The 20,779-nt window shown below is 41.6% G+C and overlaps 1 protein-coding gene across 1 annotated transcript in view; it reads left to right on the top strand.

Moving 5' to 3' along the window:
• slc35e1 (solute carrier family 35 member E1) overlaps positions 1-20,779 on the top strand; it is a 66,433-nt gene that overhangs the window by 10,551 nt on the left and 35,103 nt on the right. Inside the window, exon 3 of the mRNA XM_084319331.1 lies at positions 4,260-4,397. Within this exon, the coding sequence (XP_084175457.1) occupies positions 4,260-4,397 (138 nt within the window). The remainder of the gene's footprint in view (positions 1-4,259; positions 4,398-20,779) is intronic.

A 20,779-nucleotide genomic window follows, 5' to 3' on the forward strand; every position in this document is an offset into this window, starting at 1 on the left:
TAGTTTTAAATGCAAATAATTTATTGCGAATTTATTTACAATATGGAAGCAAAAGAATTAAAGAACATATTAAAACAACTTCAAACAAGATAAACAAATCCATACTTGCCACCTACAAGGCAACAAGGGATGTTAGCGGAGTCTGTAATGCATCCAGCCTTGTATGGAATAATAATATAATAATAGATAATAATAATAATACCGTCCACCCCTAATATAATATAATAATAATCTGGTCAGCAGCCTCCACTGATGTAGCGTGATTCAAACCCCCTCAATGTGCAGTTTCTAGTTAATCAGTTAGTCAGTTACGCAGCCTCCACTGATGTACAGTGACGAGTGAATCTGGTAGTTGGTTTATGACGTTACGAGTTAATCAGTCAGCAGCCTCCACTGATGTTATGACGTTACAAACGCGAAATAACATTATACATTATGCTCCGCGAAATAAAGAGAGCTTATTATTAATCAGTCAGCAGCCTCCACTGATGTTATGACGTTACAAACGCGAAATAACCAGGGTACAAAATATGCCTCCACATATTTGGTCAAATCAAATGCAAAATTAAATATCCGTACAGTGCGCACAAAAAAAAAAAAAGTTTGAATGCATTTTTTTTTTTTAGTAGTCTACTCTTATAGCCTGCCTCTAGTCTAATGGCGCTTTTCCACTGCATAGTACCTACTCGACTCGACCCGCTTTAGGCACCTGGTACTTTGTTCCTTTTCCACTGCAGCCAGGTACTACTACTCCGTTTGTCTCCGTGTGGGGAATGGGGATGCAGGCGGGGCCGCCGCCGCTCGCTTGTGTACACTGAAAGCTCCGACCGTGGGCATAGATGTCCGAGGGCTTGCAGCAAGCCAGAGTTTAACAGTTTCAATCAATCAATCAATAACAACATTAACCAGACTCTCGTTGAGTCTATTCTGCCAACGCTAACGTTACCTCTCATTGTGTATTCTACCAAGCAAACCCGAGTTTAACGTTACCTCTCTCGTGTATATCCAATAGTATATCGGCTGACTGTAGTAATAACAACAACAAACTTAACACATCAGCGATCTTGTTGTGACACTAAACTCTCCGCTCGGTGGTAAATTGGGTTGATGTCGGTTTTGTTTCATCAATAAATAAGGCAGAATACACAGTGAATCCATTATTTTTTGTTTATTGCACTTGGTTCTGTCGCAAACAAATCCTGAATGAAATGCATCCTTAGCGAGGCAGTAAAGATGGCGGCGCGGCGTTCTGTTTTCGTTCAGAGGCTACAAAGTGTGACGCGTCGAGTAGGGGGTATCTGCAGAGCCGCAGAGCCAGGCTGGACCAATAGGGTCGCTTGGAACCGAGTAGGGTATATCTGCAGAGCCGCAAGCCAACTTTATTATTATGATAAAAAACAGCGGTGACGCAGTATTCAGCCGCAGCTCTAGCCGACGCATGCAGTGGATTTTGTTGGCCGCCAGATGGCGCCCAGGCCTTAATTTATGACGGCCAAACATTAAATCTACAAGCCTAGGCCTGCCGCGATAAGCAATAAATCGATTAATTGCTGCGATAATTAAAATGAATGCAATGATTTTGACGGGCGCGATTAATTGCTATTTGCGCGTTTGTTTTAATGAGGCGGACCCAGTGCCCCTTGTCAGTCACAATGTGTCTATTCTACTAGCATTAACGTTACTCATACAGAGTAAACACAGTTTTCAATCAATCAATCAATAACAACATTAACGAGACCCTCGTTGTGTCTATTCTGCTAACGCTAACGTTACCTCTGTGTCTATTCTAAAAGCGTTAACGTTAGCTAGGCTGTCTATGCTAACGTTAACGAGCATTAGGCTAACAAGCTGTAACGTTACCAGTCGCGTCTATTTGCTAACGTTAGCATTAGGTAATAACCGGTTTAAAATGGATGGTGATTACCTCACGTTGTGTCTATTCTACTAGCATTAACGTTACTCATACAAACAATCAATAGCGAGTTATATTGATCACGCTATGTACGATAGCCATGCTAAAACGCTAGCACAACATTAGCACCTAACCTAACAACAAGCCTTAACAAGTCAGCGATCTTTTTGCGAGACTAAACTCTCCGCTCGGTGGCAAATTGTGTTGATGTCGGTTTTGTTTAATCAATAAATGAGGCAGAATACACAGTGACTGTATCCTTTGTTTATCGCACTTGTGCCTGCTGCAAACATAATGATTATGAAATCCTAGAGACGCGTCTCTATTCAGTGGTCTGCAGTGTTTCACGTGACTTTTATGGTACCCAAAAAGTACCTGATAAAATCACAACAATACTTCCGGTCCGGTCGGTGGGCTTCAAAATAAAAGTCTTAAACACCGGAAAAGACGGAGCGGTGGGCTTCAAAATAAAAGTTTTGGGAAATAAATTTCTCCAAAAAAAAATTCTCTAACCGGTCGCAATAATATCGCTTATCGCGATATTTTCGGGGGCAATTAATCGCCCAGCAAAATGTGTTATCGTGGCAGGCCTATACAAGCCTGTGGCGGTGGGCGTGTGACTATTTTGTACCCTGACACTGCTATACAATGCTATATTATACAATCTCTAGTTATACTATACTATTCTTAAAGTGACCTTTCCTTTTGTAAAGTGACCATAAGTGTGAGCGTGTGCAGCATGAGTGTGTGTGTGCTCATGTTAAAGTGGCTGCTAGTGTGTGAGCGTGTACAGTGTGTGTGTTGTGTTGTGTGTGTGCTTGTGTGTGGAGAGTTCAGTGTTCAAGGCTCTGATGGCCTGGGGGAAGAAGCTGAGCCGAAGTCTCTCTGTCCTAGTAGCTGGGGTTCGCAGGCGTCTGCCTGACCGCAGCAGCTGGAACAGGCTGTTATTGGGGTGGTGGGGGTCTTTCATTATTCTGCAGGCTCTGGATTTGCACCTCTTGTTGTATAGAACCTGCAGGGGTGGTAGTGCAATACCCGTGGTACGCTCGGCTGAGCGCACCACTCTCTGTAGGGCCTTGTCCTGTGCCGTGCTGTTCCCATACCAGGCAGTGATGTTTCCAGTCAAGATGCTCTCTACAGCTCCTGAGTAGAAGGACTGGAGTATCTTCCCAGATACTCTGAACTTCCTTAACTGTCTCAGGTGGTAGAGGCGCTGCTTCGCTTTCTTTACGACTGAGTCTATGTGTGTTGTCCATGTCAGATCCTCTGAGATGTGGACCCCCAGGTACTTAAAGCTGCTCACCCTGTCCCCGGTGGCCCCGTTTATCCTCAGTGGTGTGTGTGTCCCCTGCTGTCTTCTCCTAAAATCCACGATCAGCTCCTTGGTTTTACCAATGTTCAGGAGCAGGCTGTTGTCCTGGCACCAGCGTTCCTTCTCGTCGTTGTCCGAGATCAGCCCCACCACCACTCTGTCGTACGCAAACTTCACTATGGAGTTGGAGCTGAACTTGGCCACACAGTCATGTGTGTGTACTGTATAGTGAGTACAGCAGGGGGCTCAGAACACAGCCCTGGGGGGACCCGATTCTCAGGGTGATGGTGTTGGAGACTAAGAATAGTGGTGTTGGAGAATAAGAATAGCGCAGGTAAAATACAATTTGTGTCAAGATATCAAGTCTCCCAGATGTTTCATTTAAATGCCTGAGCAAAGAGATGGGTTGTTCTAAGCTGTCTTTTGAAGATATATTATCTAGCGAGTTGGCTTCCCTGATGTTTTTGGGTAGTTTGTTTAGTAGTTTTGGGGCGTAGTTGATGAAGGCTGTAGGGCCTATATATTAATATTACCATGTCACTTCTACACAGGCAGAACTGACGTAATACTGAGACTGTTTTAGAGTGAGCAAGGGTGATGTGGCATAACATGAGACGGTATGTCATCTCGTATTACTGCCGTCTTCAGGATCTTTTGTCTGTGGTGACCAGATTCTCTGAATATAAGAATGTAATCAGTGGGACTGATATTCAGGCCTAACCTGCTTTAGACTCGTTTGTTACCTGGAAATAGGGAGGTGTAGTGGTTACGTCATTGCCGTTTTTCGTGTTCCACCCTCTGTACAACCCAATGCATTAATTCGATTAATCAATTTGATTGATTCATTCGAATTCATGATTTAGGACGATTACAAAAAAGAAAGAAAAATTAAAATCTGCATTGTTGTTGTACTGAAATGTGAAGGCCACTCTACTAAAGGTGTATGCATTAAATTTAGCTCACTTAACGTGGAAACACTGTCTGTCTCATTGCCGCGTGCTGACGTTGGCCTCCTCTCGCCTCCGTGTGCCTCAGGTGTACGTGTCTCTCATCCCCATCATCGGAGGCGTGCTCCTGGCCACGGCCACAGAGATGTCCTTCGACATGTCGGGCCTCATCAGCGCCCTGGCTGCGACGCTGTGCTTCTCCCTGCAAAACATCTTCTCCAAAAAGGTAGGCGGTCACACACTGCTGCGGATCACATGGACCCACGCTTTCAGGGTCAGGGAACAGCCTCAAACCACATTAAAGAAGGTAACTTGATTTAACGTGGCAGGCTTCAGTGGACATCTCACGTTTGCAATTAGGAGCTTATTGGAGGATCTCCAGAAAGGAAGAAATGTTTTGAATGCATCTGCTCTGTTCCTATGGTTCCAGGCCGTGATATCCAGCCTCATTGCCGAGTACATAAGTGAGCTTCTTTTTGAGCATGGATTTATTCAGCGCTGAAGCTTCCACCTCCTGGCTGTGTGTTTTAATCAAATTACTTTTATATTACTGGTCCCGCCGGACTGATATCAATCTTTCATTAGGTCATCTGTCAAAAAGTATCCAATCACTTAGAAATGAGTTCCCCAGCTAGGAAATAATCCAAGAATGTCTGTCCCCACCTGACGGAAGGGGGGGGGGGGGGGTTCATAAGCATAAACTGTAGACATTGCCGTAACATAACATTAGACTCATAAAGGTAATGGCTGCCCTGAAGTAGCATGACGGATAAAACATCAATCACTGTGGGAAGTTCAGCTGATGAGCGAACAACATGCTCTCGACTGTCTGTGGTGGCGGGTGTTTGATTTAAAACATGGCAACTTCAATCAACCAAAAGGAAATGTACCATTTAACACCATCCCTGTCAGCAGAGAGGGAGGCCGTTGATAGGGTAGCATAACATTAACACCATCCCTGTCAGCACAGAGGGAGGCCGTTGATAGGGTAGCATAACATTAACACCATCCCTGTCAGCACAGAGGGAGGCCGTTGATAGGGTAGCATAACATTAACACCATCCCTGTCAGCACAGAGGGAGGCCGTTGATAGGGTAGCATAACATTAACACCATCCCTGTCAGCACAGAGGGAGGCCGTTGATAGGGTAGCATAACATTAACACCATCCCTGTCAGCACAGAGGGAGGCCGTTGATAGGGTAGCATAACATTAACACCATCCCTGTCAGCACAGAGGGAGGCCGTTGATAGGGTAGCATAACATTAACACCATCCCTGTCAGCACAGAGGGAGGCCGTTGATAGGGTAGCATAACATTAACATCTCGTTAGGGGTGTAAATATTTTACCCCACAACGATTAGATTCGATTACCATTCTTCAGGCAACGATTCAATGCATCATGAAATCTCTTCATTTGACCGCGATTAGATTAATTCTCAATCAGTTAATTCCCCAAAAAAAAAATTAATACACAAATGTGGCTGGCGGAACTGATTCACTCAGCATGAATGGACTATAGGTCAATAAAAAACCGACATAATATATATATATATATATATAAACAATTCTAATAGATTCTTCTAACATTTTTAAATAGATGCAGTTGAATCGTCACCTTAGGATCGATGAATTGCGATGCATCGATGCATTGTTACACCCCTACATCTCGTACAGTAATGTTAATTAGCCAAATGTAGTGTGACGTGCTCTCGTACAGTAATGTTAACTAGGTAAAACTACTTTGTTGCCATTCAGTGCTACTAGTCTACCCTTCAGTGCAATGCAGCACACGCTGGGTAGAATCCTAGCTAGCATTAGCTGTAATTAGGGGTGCACCGATGTATCGGTCGGGTATCGGTATCGGCCGATAAGTGCCTTGTTGACTGCAATCGGCCTATCGGCCGATAAGCTCAAATGTGCCGATGGCAGTAGCCGATAAATATCCATCAATTTGTGTCTCGTCAAAAGGCAAAAAAAGTTCAGTCAAGCGACCTGCACAACGCCGCCCCCACACAAGCTACTGCATCAAAGTTACTACTTATGATTAACAAAGGCATTCGTTTTGTGGCATTAACATTATATAGTTAGTGTTACACGTTCAATAACATCAGCATATTATTTACCCGAACATAGCAAGCAAGCATTACTCATTCATAGCTCAGTTCCTTCCGTTGCTCATAGAGCCCGTACTGAGTTGTACCCATTCTGCAATCTGTTAATAAAGTTTTCAATCAGACAAATGTATAGAAAACAAAGCTTTTATTATAACATTCGTTGCAGTAAAATCATTATGCCTCGTTTGGTCATTCTGCGGAGCGCTGGTAATCTACTTGTGGCCGGCGGGAAGCTTTGTTGTGGTTCGTGCAAGCAGATCAATGGCGGAATTCCTGGAAGTAAAAAACGAATAAACGCTTGCCGATTGGTGGTAAGAACAGCAGGAGGTGGGTGCTAGCGGTGTGACGTAATTGGCAGAATCGACTGTCAATAAAGATTGTTCTGTTGCCATCACCATGCATTGCTTTGGTTGAGAGAGATGGTGCTCTCTTATTAAAACTCATAAGTCATAAACAAGTCTTGAGCAAGACAAGAAGTTAGTCTGTAAGGTTATGAAAGCCAGTGAGTATTGTATGACTCATGAGCATTATAAAATAAAATGATTTGTCTGATTGATTGAAAACTTTATTAACAGATTGCAGAATGGGTACAATACAGTACAGCTCAATACAACTGCTAAGACTAAGACTGGAGGATGAAGACCAGCTAAATACTTTCAGCTTATTTACATAAGGTCCTATTTTCAATTCATCAAAACATTTAGAGCAGTGGTTCCCAAACTTTTTTTTTAATATGAAACCAAGTAAACATTATCCTCGCCTTAGCAAGCACACAACAATTAACCAGCTATATCAATAAGCAGCAGTTATTAACTAAAATGTTGGTAACTCCAGTCATTTTACTCAAATTGCAACAAATAAAATACTTCACCACACGAAAGAACAAAATGAGAATTACATGCATAGGCTCAGAAACAGATTACTATTAGTTATATTTATTAGTAAAATAACACCATAGCACTGCGATTAGCCTTTTCATGTCACGCACCGCCAAAAGGGTGCTCGTGCACATATACAGTAGTTTAAAAAAAATCATATATATATATAAAAAATTCCACAAATATCGGTATCGGCCGATTGTGTTAGTTGAACTATCGGTATCGGCGGCAAATTTTCATATCGGTGCACCGCTAGCTGTAATGTTAACGTCAAGTGTTTAGTAGCTGTAACGGCCAAAAACGCACGTTGTCTGTCTGTTAACACTTTCAATGCCGGCCATGCGGTGCCCCTTACCCCCCTTGAATGCCACCACCCACTTCAATGATAGTGCTCTCATATTTTTGTCTTAAATTATGGCTATGTGTCTAATCTGGCCGTCGCTTATCAATGACTTGTTTGCAGTCAACATTGTCGAAACGGATTGTTTTTTAATCGGTTCATTTCCGTTTTATACCATTTTGAAAAACCCTCGGTTTCTTATGTTTCAGGAAAATATAAAGATTCTGTGATAATCGCCCTTTACTGGAATATTCTGGAATACACAAAAAACATTGTAATTTTTTTGCTTATTTATGAATCGTTTTCAAATAAACGCTAGATTATCGATAGTATATGTGTACTTATGCACGCTATATAAGCGGGCTGAAAAATCGAATCTCCTATTTCCTGATCGCACATACACATTGTAACAGAGCGGCTTTAACCTGCCTGGTAAAAGTGCGCCTGTCCCTTTATGGCTGTCAATTACGGATGCGCTCATCTGGGATCTGATAGCGGATAAGAGGTGAGACGTCAGACGGTGGTGGGTTGGCCTTGTGAGACAGGAGACGTGCGAAGTCATGACGCGGAAGTGAGAGCGGCGAGTTTGAATGTTGTTTCACTGAAGGAAGACGTGCAGCCGAACTAAAGAGCAAGGAGAACGTGAACCGTAGTTCGATAAGTTGAAAACGCGCAAGTAAACATTACCTGACACGGGATGGATGACCAACGTGGATAGTCCGGACGTCTACGACCTGATCATCTTCACCCAACGCGGACTTCGGTGCGGTAGGGTACACGCTGCACTGTTGGTTGCGCTCCTGTTCCGAGGCTGTGACGCAAGCGTCTCCGACTCAAACATTCCCCTCTCCAAGCTTCCTAACGACGGCGACACATAGCCCAGGCCAAACGCGCCTCTATATCTCTCTCTGCAACCTCCAGCCCAAGCCAAACATCTCTCTCTACCCTCCAGCGTCCAGCCCCAAGTCCAACGCCCCTCTCTTTCCCCTACTCTCGCATCACACACACACACACACACATATTTTCTTTAGAGACTTTCTATTTTTTTGTTCATTCACACAGTTGCGTTGCGGTCATCACGAACTCTTGACAGTTGGAACTATTGGCAAATGCCTATACCTGTTCACCCAATGCACTGAACTGCGTGAACGGACTGGTCTGAAAATGAATTGTTTTGTGTTCTAAAATGTTTTCTTATTATTTTGACTAATATCCAATACATGGACATTTTGACTGAATTGAGCATGACTCCTGAGTGTTTCTTTGTTATCAAACTAACCTAGTATTTAGCTTGGCCATTAGTCCAGACCTACTATTAATCAAATTATTATATTATTTGTCTATTATGTGGTACAGTCTTATGCCGGAGCTATAGGCCTAATTAATCAAATCAAAAAGGTAATTTTATCTTCATTGGCAGGGGTTAGACCTATCCTACAGTAAGACTGGTCAAATAGATTCCTTAACTCAGATCAGATGTTCTCCAAAAAGATTATTCCAATTCCTGATCGCCATTCCAAATATCAATCGCGTTTATTGATCCAGCGCTGGGTACTGGAAATATGTATTCCACGCAGTTTTGCGGCTCTGCAATGACTTGGATCCTCTCGGATGGCTTGCCGGAGAAGTAAAACGAGGAAGCTGGATTTCCCCCCCCATGTGTTTCATTCAGTCTAATCCAATGGGGTGCAGTACAACAGGGAGAGACGATGGGGGGCGGTATTTTCTCAATGGAGCTCAGAGATAGTTTGCAGCACTAACGTGAGACTAGATTGATGAAATATGAATTCAGATCGCCAGATGATAATATATATATAAAAAAAATAAAAACAAAAAAACTTTTTTTTATGCAGTCAGGCAACTGAAAAAAATTCCTGCACCATAATGCAGGAAATTAAGTCTTTGTAACAAAACATTTCCTGGTGGGGGACCCCAGACCCCCTGCTTAACACTTTGAATGCTGACGACGTGAATTTTCTATTTTAATTCATATTTCATCAATCGAGCCTCGTGTTAGTGCTGCAGAGTCTCTCTGAGCTCAATTGGGAAGATACCGCCCCCTATCGTCTCTCCCTGTGTAACTGCTCCCCATTACATTACACTGCTGAAGGGGGTGTGGTCAGTTTCCTCATTTTACTTTTCTGTCAAGGCATCTGAAAGGATCGATTGTGCTCACCGGCCCGGTAAACGCGTGGATTATATATTTACAGGACTCAACACTGTAATCAATAAGCGTGATCGATATTTGGAATGGCGATCAGGAATTGGAATAATCTTTTTGGATAACATCTGATCTCAGGTAAGGAATCTATTTGACCAGTCTTAGGGAAAAAGCTTATATCTCCGTGAAAACAGGTCTGATTATCCTGTGTGTGTGGCTGTGATCGCTGATGAGGAAATGAGAGAATATATTTTTCAGCCCGCCTCTATAGTGTGCATAAGTACACATATATACTATCGATAATCTAGCGTTTATTTGAAAACTGTTCATAAATAGGCCGAAAAATGACAACGTTTTTGTGTATTCTAGAATATTCCAGTAAAAAGCCTTTTATCACGGAATCTTTATATTTTCCTTAAACGAGGGCTTTTCAAAATGCTATAAAAAACGAAAATGAGCCGATAAAACAATCCGTTTCGACAATGTTGACTGCAAACAAGTCATTGATAAACGACAGGCAGATTAGACACATAGCCATAATTTAAGAGCGAGAATATGCGTTCACAACGCTATCATTGAAGTGGGTGCTGGCATTCAACAGGGTTTTACCATGTTCACCAGTGGTAATCAAACATTTCCATATATATATAACAAATATATATAAATATATATATATATAATACTTCTTTTTTCTTTTAACTTTTTTTTTTACCTCCTATAATAGTGGGGGTTGCGGCTATCTGACACCGTTATTTGGGGGTCGTGGCCTGAAAAGTTTGGGAACCCCTGATCTAGCACACTCGGGAGCAAAACAGAAAGAAGCATTTCATGCAAAGTATTCTGTATTTCTGTGACAACTAATAAAGGAACTTGAACTTGAGCACGGCTGTTGTTGTTTCGATCAGCTGAGCTGAACTAATCATTGAATGCAATTATAGGCCTATGGCAGGTTTCTGAGGAAAAAGGAGAGTACTAACATGACTAAACTAACAGGTCAGAATGGAGAAATACAGTACGTCAGCCAGGGAACAAAATTTTCTTTTTGGCTTACCAGCCAAGGTGGCTGGTAGATTAAAAAAAACTACCAGCCAGGCAGATTTTTTACCAGCCAAAAATTAGAAATAACTTTTTAGAACCCCGGAGCGGCTAGATTCGCCTGTTCGAATCCAGCTCACAGCTCCGGGGTTGTCACCAGCTTGGCTGGCCGTTCACACTAATACAATTGGCAGTATTAGAGGGTGGGAAAGCTGGCGGGGTGGGTCCGGGTCGTTGTAAACAGCGACTCCTACAGTTCGGTCGGGGTGCCTGCTAAGCGCGGATAGGACTTGAGTGGGATAGTGTGATCCTTCCACACGCTACGCCCTCTCAATGAGAATCCGCGCTGCCAGGTGAAAAGAAGCGGTTGATTGGCTGGACGTGTGTCGGAGGAAGCACGTGGTAGCCTCCACTCTCCCAGACCGACTGGGGGGGGTAGGTGCGCAGCGACCAGGATGGGGATTCGGAATTGGCATAACGACTAACATTGGGATGGGAGAAAATCGGAGGAAAATGGAGGGGAAAAAAAATATTAGTATATCGCCATGTGTTATTATTATTATTACTATATACAGGGCTCTACGCGAACCTTTTCCCCAGTATGTGTCCGTGTGCATACCAGCGTTTCCGTTAGCCGGTAATTACCGGTATTTGACTGGCAAAATCTGTTGAAGTCCGACATATTTAATCTCTCCGGTCATAATGTCCGGTGAAAATAATTCCCTCTAAACACAATTAGATTATTTGAATTGTATTAAAATAGGCTAAAATTATATAGCCTATGCGATGAACGAAACAATCTCACCAAGCAGCCGGTCTAATAATGACATCCTGCTGTCAGCGCGAGCTGGCTGCTGATATATTTACGTGAAGCATGGCTTGGCAGGGTGCAGTACTCCAATTCAGCCATTGGCAATTCAGCTGTTGGGTGGGGGCGCTGCTGACACCACTGCTCTGCTCTGCCTGCTCCAAGTGCTCCATGCTTCACGTAAATATATCAGCAGCCAGCTCGCGCTGACACAGCGGTGCCAAATTTCTCAGTTCTTCGCTTGATATAATTAATACAAATGTCCAATATAACGGAATTAGTTAGCTCATAAAAATGTGATTATAACAGACTGCTGTTTATTAAGGTCGGGCAGACTGCCCACCGACACCTCAAGTCGGCAGCAGCAGCACGAAGTCTCGAGGGACTTATTTTATTTGGAATATATTAATGACTGATACGCAAAAGTAGCCTAGTTTTAAGTTAAAATATTATAAATGCCTTGATGATGTCATTCTTTATATAGGTCTATCAATTGTTTTTAAGCTCAATAAACTCTGACCGGAATTTATCCCATTTGTCCGGTAGATTGAAATCTACCGGACACTCAGACCTGCAAAAAAAAATTCTAACGGAAACCCTGGTGCATACTAAGGGTCAACATCTGTGCAATAGCACATATCACCAAAATCACTCATTGGCCCATGCCTCCTAGACACAAAGGATATCTGTTGTCAAGCTGCTTTTGTATGATGTACTGTTGTCACGATACCAACATTTTGACTTCTATACAGATAGGAAAGGTAATGGAATATATTATTAGATGACAGAACATGGAAAATTCTTTATACAATTATTTAATTCATTATAATTTAAACGCTATTGAATAATAGTTAATCAATAGTAATTAATACAATTATTCTGTTACAGCTACTGAGCTATATACTATAGCTACTGTCCATCAATATCTTCCTTTTGAATTAAATGGGTTCAGGAGAGAGATGGAGAGGGAGAGGGAGAGAGACACACACACCACACCACACACACACACACACACACACACACACACACACACACACACACACACACACACACACACACACACAGAGACAGATTCTCAGCCCTCCCTTCCCCCACTATGCCTCTGAGCGTCCCCAGTGATTAGCGTTAGCAGTAGTTAGTGTTAGCAGTAGGGCTGCAACTAACGATTATTTTGGTAATCGACTAATCTGTCGATTATTTTTTCGATTAGTCTACTAATCTAACGATTATTTTTTTTCATTCGATTAGTCGACTAATCTAACGATTATTTTTGTCACACCCTCAATCTCTGCTTCCTGTGGGCATGGCTCCTTCTCCAATGCATGTTTTACCTCACATGCTCAAGTCTGTACACCTGTGAAGGTCACCCTGTTGTCCAGTCCCTCTGCCTTAACAGTTAACTTAACATAACATGATGATCCCATAGCAAATTAAAATAATGACTCATGAAACATTTTAATTTGGATCTTAAGCAACTTTAAATCAAAATGTATTTGAACAATACAACAATCACTCATAACAAGATAAATAAATTAAATAATACAAATTAAAGTGGAAGTGTTTAAATAACAAACAAAAAATATATAGCAGACTTCTTAGCTTAACATCCCAGGGAACTAATGGGATAACTGGGGATGTTGTTTGCTCCTGACAAGAGTCTCAAATCTGGGGTGATGGTAGACAAAGCAACTCTGAGGTCATGCTCAATGTCCAATCTGTTCCTCTGCTTTGTCTTCAGCTGGACCAGAGCTGAGAAGCCACTTTCACAAAGATAGATAGTGAATTTATAGGACTAATCGACGCAAATATTCTGCGTCGACGAGTTTTTATGATCGACGTCGTCGATTATGTCGACTAATCGTTGCAGCCCTAGTTAGCAGGTTAGCTTAGTTGGAGTACTCAGTTAGCAGATAACATTACAGTAGTTATTGTTTTTTAGCGCAATGTGGGTATAACTGGCGAGGATGCAAAGCATGTTAGACAATTGGAACTGCTGCTCGCAGAGTTTTCGTTGCACATAGAAGCAGCGTGACTCGAGATGAGTTGTTACAGAGCTGGTCCACGCTGCTCCGTGTCTATTATGAAATGACAATTGCGCAGTTGACACGCCCACTACGCAAGACGATTACTCGCACACTGTGCTCCTAAATGATTTTTCCGGTTTGCACAAATTCAGTTCAGTTCAGAGTTTTTATTTGCCACATGGAATCATACAATCAGAGTTTCTTCATTACACAATCATAAATATTATTCCATGGACAAAAGGAGCAGGAAGAAGAATAAATCTTATAGTTACCTGCCCCTTATTCCTAAACTAAACAAGTATTTACTTAATGGTCGTCGTACAACCTAATTTACACAAATAATCATTTATACCATTATACAAGAAACTCACAATCCACAGTTAAACAAGAAAAAAATTAAATAATGATAATAATAATAATAAAGAATAAAAGAAAGAGAAAAAAAGAAAATATCTCTCTATTCAGATCACATTTGATTTTCATACTGACTAAATATTTTTTTTTTATAATTTTTTTTGAATTGATAAACACTATTACACCCCTTAAGCTCGCTATGGAGAGCATTCCACAACTTTACACCAATAACTGAAGGACACATCTGTTTAAGTGGTACGTGCAAACTGATGTTTAAAATTGTATTTTCTCCTACTAAACTCACTTTCTAAAAGAAAAAGATTTTGTACTTTTTCTGGCAGTGTATTATTTCTTGCCCTAAATATAATTAACATTGTTTGAAACTTAACCATGTCTTCAAGTTTAATTATTCTAGATTTAATAAATAATGTATTTGTGTGTTCTCGATAACTCACTTTATGTGTGATTCTTATGGCCCTCTTCTGTAGGTTTAGGTTTACTTTATTTGTTCAAGGGGGACAGTGTACATTAATAAAACATTTTACAAATGTAAATGCACCCAATTTTAGCCAAAAGGCTAATTTCCATTGGTAGTCCCCCTGCCAGAAGGTACAGGCTAAAATCCTGTGTAAAAAAAGGGTTAGCAATAAAAACAGAATAAAATCAAGATAAATACATTAGAATAAAAACACAACAAAAGCACATAGACATAGTAGGGATACAGGTCACAATACAGTCATGGACACAAGGACAGAGCACATCATGACATATTAAGAGACCCAGACATAGACAGACGCACCATATCCATATCCACACACACATATACACACAGACACCTCAGTGTTGACAGTTCTGGTTATCAATGAGCCATTCCCTAACCCTGCACTTGAATGAATGGTATGATGTGGACACTCTAATTGTTTGAGGAATTGAGTTCCATTGGTGGGATGCTCTGTATGAGAAGACGGCCTGGCCAAATACACTTTTTTTTTTAAAGGGATTGTACAGTCCCCCCTTGCCGCACCTCTAGTGTTCCTGGTTGAGGCAGACTTGAGGTTGATGAAACCGGACAAAGGAGGAGGAGCCAATCCACACTTTATTTTAAAAACTAGACAGACGTTTTGATATAGGGTCAGGTTTTCCCAACTGAGTAGATTATATTTTTTTAGAATGTGACAATGATGGTACCTGAATGGTTTCTTGTCTAGAATTTTTATTGCTTGTTTGTAAAGTGATTGAAGTGGTTTCAGAATGGTGGAATGTGAATTGGACCAGGTTATCAAACAGTATGTGTAGTATATTATGGTTTTATATTGGTCCCATAAGTATTCCCCCATACTTCAACACAATAACTGATATAAGGTGAGATGAGTGAACAGTAGAGTGTTCTCATTGCCTCATACTCTTAACACATCCTTTACTTTATTCATAACAAAAATACTCTTGGACATCTTTTTTTTAACGTGTGCTATGTGCGATTTCCATGTTAATTTATCATCCATAATCACCAAGAAAACGAAATTCATTAACTCTATATCAACTCCATCTATTGTCAGTAGTATATTTTCATCTAGTTTTCGATTGCCAAAAATCATAAATTTCGTTTTTTTTTCAGATTCAGTGATAGCTTATTTACATCAAACCATTTCTTTAGCTTTGTCATTTCATACACAATATATTCAGCTAGTTCCTTTAAATTATTTCCAGAGCAAAAAAAATTGGTATCATCAGCAAACAAGACAAACTGTAATAGTTTTGAATCTATTTTTAGAGGCAAATGCGAGTGAAATGCTTGCACTGTATAGCCCTGATAGAATACTCTAATATGCTCATATGGCTCCCAATTATTTTACACGCCAGAGTGGCTGAGTAGCCTCTGTAATTTACCAGCCAAAGAGGAAATCTACACGCCATTGGCGTTTGGCGGGTGCTTATTTTGTTCCCTGACGTCAGCGAAGTCAAAAAGTTACAGAAAACAGGCGTGACCGGGTAGCGCAGCAGACTAAGTGTCTGTCTACCACCACAGAGACAGTGGGATCGAATCCAGCTGTGGTGCTTCCGGCTTGGCTGACCGTCCACACTAACACAATTGGCAGTGTCAGCGGGTGGGAAAGCCGGCGAGGGTGGGTCCTGGTCGTTGTAAAAAAAAAAAAAACAGCGACTCCTACAGTTCGGTCGGGGCGCCTGCACAGCGAGGGAAGGATCTGGGAGAGGTAGGGTTACCTTCCACACGTTACACCAGTGAGAGTCCGCGCTGCCAGGTGAAAAGAAGCGGTGGGCTGGGTACACATGTGTCGGAGGAAGCATGTGATAGTCTCCGCCCTCCCAGACCGACGGTAGGGGGGGTAGAGTGTGCAGCAACCAGGAAGGGGATTGGGAATTGGCATAACGACTTATAGTCCAGTCATTATATGAAAAAACCTAGGACAAATTGCAACAGTAGCAAACTCAACTGATTTTGTATCCTCATTATGTCCTTAGTGAGGGAAAAAAAGTCCCAAGGAATCCCATCATGGGAAAGTTTTGAAAACGACCTATATATATTCATATCGAAAAATGCCTGTTATAACATAGTGGTGAAAATTTTACTTTTAGATATCACTATAAAAACTCACACGCTGATTACACACACAAAGACAAGAAAAAAAGTCAATCACAACTTCATTGAATTATTCTGTTTACTCATGCAAATCACACATTATCTTATTTGATATGCACCAATTAGCATACACGCCAGAACTAATCAAAACATTTGATAAAGACATTTTTTTCTTCTTGGAATATTAGTAGATAGGCTCTGTGGAGCTCAGTCCACGAGGATGGGGCTCAAGGGTTTATGTCCGTGGGGATAGGTCCATGGAGATTTTTTTTTTTTTTTTTTTACAATAGGCGGAAATTACATATTTGTACAGCATGCAAAACACTACATGGGCTTAACATACATTTGGTATGTCTGTATAGGGGAGGCTTGTAGGTACCCATGTAACCCATTGTCATTAACATATATTGAGGTAGAAGGCCAAGGGACCATTTGAAAAATGGTGATGGCCATATTTCCCTCCCCAAAAAATCGTCTTAACTTTGAATAATTAGGTATGTAGCCCCCTTTCCAATGAGGTAACATGACATGGTTGGTCTCATTGGAAACCCGAGGTTGTCTAGAATCAAATGGTATCTTTACTTTTGAGCTACCTCAAAATTTGAACGCGTCACAATCTCTGAAAGACAGTGTCGTCAGTGATCCTGCCAGCAATCAAGTACATTGAAAGAAAACACATTTCCCATGATGGGATTCCTTGGGACTTTTTTTCTCTCACTAAAGACATATTGAGGATACAAAATCAGTTGAGTTTGCTAATGTTGCAATTTGTCCTAGGTTTAGCCTAATTCTGGCCTATAATGACTGGACTATTAACATTGGGAGAAAATAAATAATAATAAAAAAAAAAAAATGAAAATAAAAAAAAAAGTTACAGAAGACAAAGCATGATGGAGGAAAGACGGTAGCTGTTAACAAAGATGTGCAGGAGGAGCATAAACATTCATCAGAGGAGGTCCTAGAGATGGTTATGGAGAGTTGGACGAGAGGCGGAAAACTGAGAACCTGAAGTCAGAATGATGCCCCTTCACATACAGTCACATTAGAAGAGATGCCCCTTCACATACAGTCACATTAGAAGAGATGCCCCTTCACATACAGTCACATTAGAAGAGATGCCCCTTCACATACAGTCACATTAGAAGAGATGCCCCTTCACATACAGTCACATTAGAAGAGATGCCCCTTCACATACAGTCACATTAGAAGAGATGCCCCTTCACATACAGTCACATTAGAAGAGATGCCCCTTCACATACAGTCACATTAGAAGAGATGCCCCTTCACATACAGTCACATTAGAAGAGATGCCCCTTCACACACAGTCACATTAGAAGAGATGCCCCTTCACACACAGTCACATTAGAAGAGATGCCCCTTCACATACAGTCACATTAGAAGAGATGCCCCTTCACATACAGTCACATTAGAAGAGATGCCCCTTCACATACAGTCACATTAGAAGAGATGCCCCTTCACATACAGTCACATTAGAAGAGATGCCCCTTCACATACAGTCACATTAGAAGAGATGCCCCTTCACATACAGTCACATTAGAAGAGATGCCCCTTCACACACAGTCACATTAGAAGAGATGCCCCTTCACATACAGTCACATTAGAAGAGATGCCCCTTCACATACAGTCACATTAGAAGAGATGCCCCTTCACATACAGTCACATTAGAAGAGATGCCCCTTCACATACAGTCACATTAGAAGAGATGCCCCTTCACATACAGTCACATTAGAAGAGATGCCCCTTCACATACAGTCACATTAGAAGAGATGCCCCTTCACATACAGTCACATACAGTCACATTAGAACAGGGGTTCTCAAACTTTTTTATACCACGACCCCATTTTATTTAGGATTTTTTTTGGCGACCCCACACTTTATGTATCACGTAATTTCAACATGGTAATAAGGAATATAAAAAAAAACTACACGTTGTTGAACTTGATCATGTATATATATATTGTCTTATCCACTTTTTCTCCCATTTTTCTATTTTTTTCTCCCATCCCAATTTCGTATCATCCAATTCAACCCTCCCCTGTCACGAACGCTGTTTCTTGCCTCCCACAAGCCGGCTGCAATAAGTCATACATAGCACAAGTCCCCTCCGGTACTTGAGGTAACAGCAGTCGCATCTTTTCACCTGCGCAGCTCGATCTCTGTGGCGAGGAGTAACGCGTGGGAGGCTCACGCTGCCCCCGACACTTCCTGATTCTACTGCACAGGCGCACCAACCACAACGCCCGATCCCCACCCATCAGTTTCCCACCCCCTAATACGGCCAATGTGTATTAGTATGAACGACCAGCTAAACTGAAAGCAATGTGGAGCGCTGGGCTCGAACAGACGAGCCCAGCGTCTCCGCATTCGTGGCGAGCGCCTTGCCCACTACGCCACGTAGCCGCCCCAATGCGCCCCATGATCATGTATATTTATTAGAAAATGAAATTACAGCACTGTTATCAATGAAATTAATGAATATTATCAACAAAAGCAACGGAATTGTTTCTGTATACACATTTATAAAACTAGGCATATTTAGCCCAAATATGTTGCCAGAACATAAAAAAAGAAAAGAAAATGTGTTCACGTGTGCTTTTCAAGAATAAAAAAAACTAGACTTAACACATTGACCGCCGGGGGTTGTGCCCATCTTATACCCCTCTCTGCCACCGTTAAAAGCCTATGGAGATGTTTACCTTCTTTGCAGGGCTATAACTTTTTAAATTGTATTGCTATATTGACATTACTATGGCCCATTCAACATCGATTATCTATCGTTCAGGATGTGGGAACGTTATACTTTTTCATTCATACATTGTGTGTGTTAATACCTTCGAGAATATAAGTATGTTTTTAATCTTTTCTGCTGTAATTCCAAAAACGCTAGTTATAGGCCCAAACGCATATGATAGATTATCGATTGGCGTTTCTTTCCCATACACGCTATATTAAAAAATTCAAATGTATATGATCGGTATACATTATGCGTGGAGGAAAGGGGGGGGGGGGTCGTTTATAATTTCTTGATCATCAGTAACGGCTTTATGTAGTGTGGGTGATATATTGATCAGATGGTTTGCAGTGAAATGAATAAACAATCGGGCTGAAAATAACGTTACTGTTCTCTTACCGTGGGCCGGTGAGACTGGCGGTGAAAGATCCCAATTATTCGACGGCGATCGCCTAGGTCCATTTCCGGTTTGTATGGCGCAATAAACGCCGAAATTATATCGATTATTAGTTTAGAAAGCGATCCATATGTACTATAGTCAGGGATGGGTATCGTTAGGATTTTATCGATACTACTACTCTTATCGATACTGCTTAACGGTTCGGTACTTTATCGATACTCTTATCGGTTCTTTTTGATTATTTTTTTATGATTTTTATATTTGCAGTTGAGAGCATTGGTCATCTCCCTACAGTAAAGATTAGAAATGATTGAATTATTGTAAATTTGTGTGGAGTGGTGGGAATAGCTGCTTCAATAATAACTTATATTATAACAACAACAACAAACAAGTTAGACAACTATGTATACAAAAAAAACGATATACACTGAATGATTAGTTGTTACCTAAAGCCCTTGGACTCCACTGTAGAGAAGGGGTGCAGGCCTTTGACAACAAACTTTGTCACAGCCCTGTGACACTCGTTCACCCTATCCTCTGTCATCCTTCCTCTAGCTGCTAGGGTGAAAGGACTTTGGGTGGTGGAGGTAGAGGGAGGATGTGTGGTGGGCTCACTGGCCTGGGACACATTGGTGGCTGACGCCTCAGCTTGACGATCTATAAAAAGTTTTTAGATTGTAGTATTTGTAGCTAAACAATTATTTTGTTTATTAGCCTATTTGTAATAATTCGTTATTAGCCTAGGAAACTCCGTATCTTGGCTTACCGGCTGCAGTGGACGTGGATGCAGATGGACCACTGCGCGCAAGGCAGTCGAATACGGCGCATTTCTGCACGCTAATATCATGTTTTGCCAACAAATATTTTGATTGCTCGTATTGCCACCCTTACTGGCAAATGTTTTGTTGCACTTGTGGCAACGTGCGTTGTCGGCATTGACCCTTGTAAAGTATATCCATACTTTAGAACGCTTCGCTCTATCCGCCATGATCACGACTCAGTGCATGCAGAGCTGCTGTCTGTGTGCAGCGCGCTTCAGCACGGGGCGTCGGGGACGCGTGAATATTAAAGGCAACCAACTTGTGTTCAGCTTTTCGTTCAGCGTTTCTCTGATTGGCCACACGGCCAATCAATCAATCCA

This window comes from Notolepis coatsorum (assembly GCF_963971535.1).
Source record: "Notolepis coatsorum genome assembly, chromosome: 7".
NCBI classification, from domain to species: Eukaryota; Metazoa; Chordata; class Actinopteri; order Aulopiformes; family Paralepididae; genus Notolepis; species Notolepis coatsorum.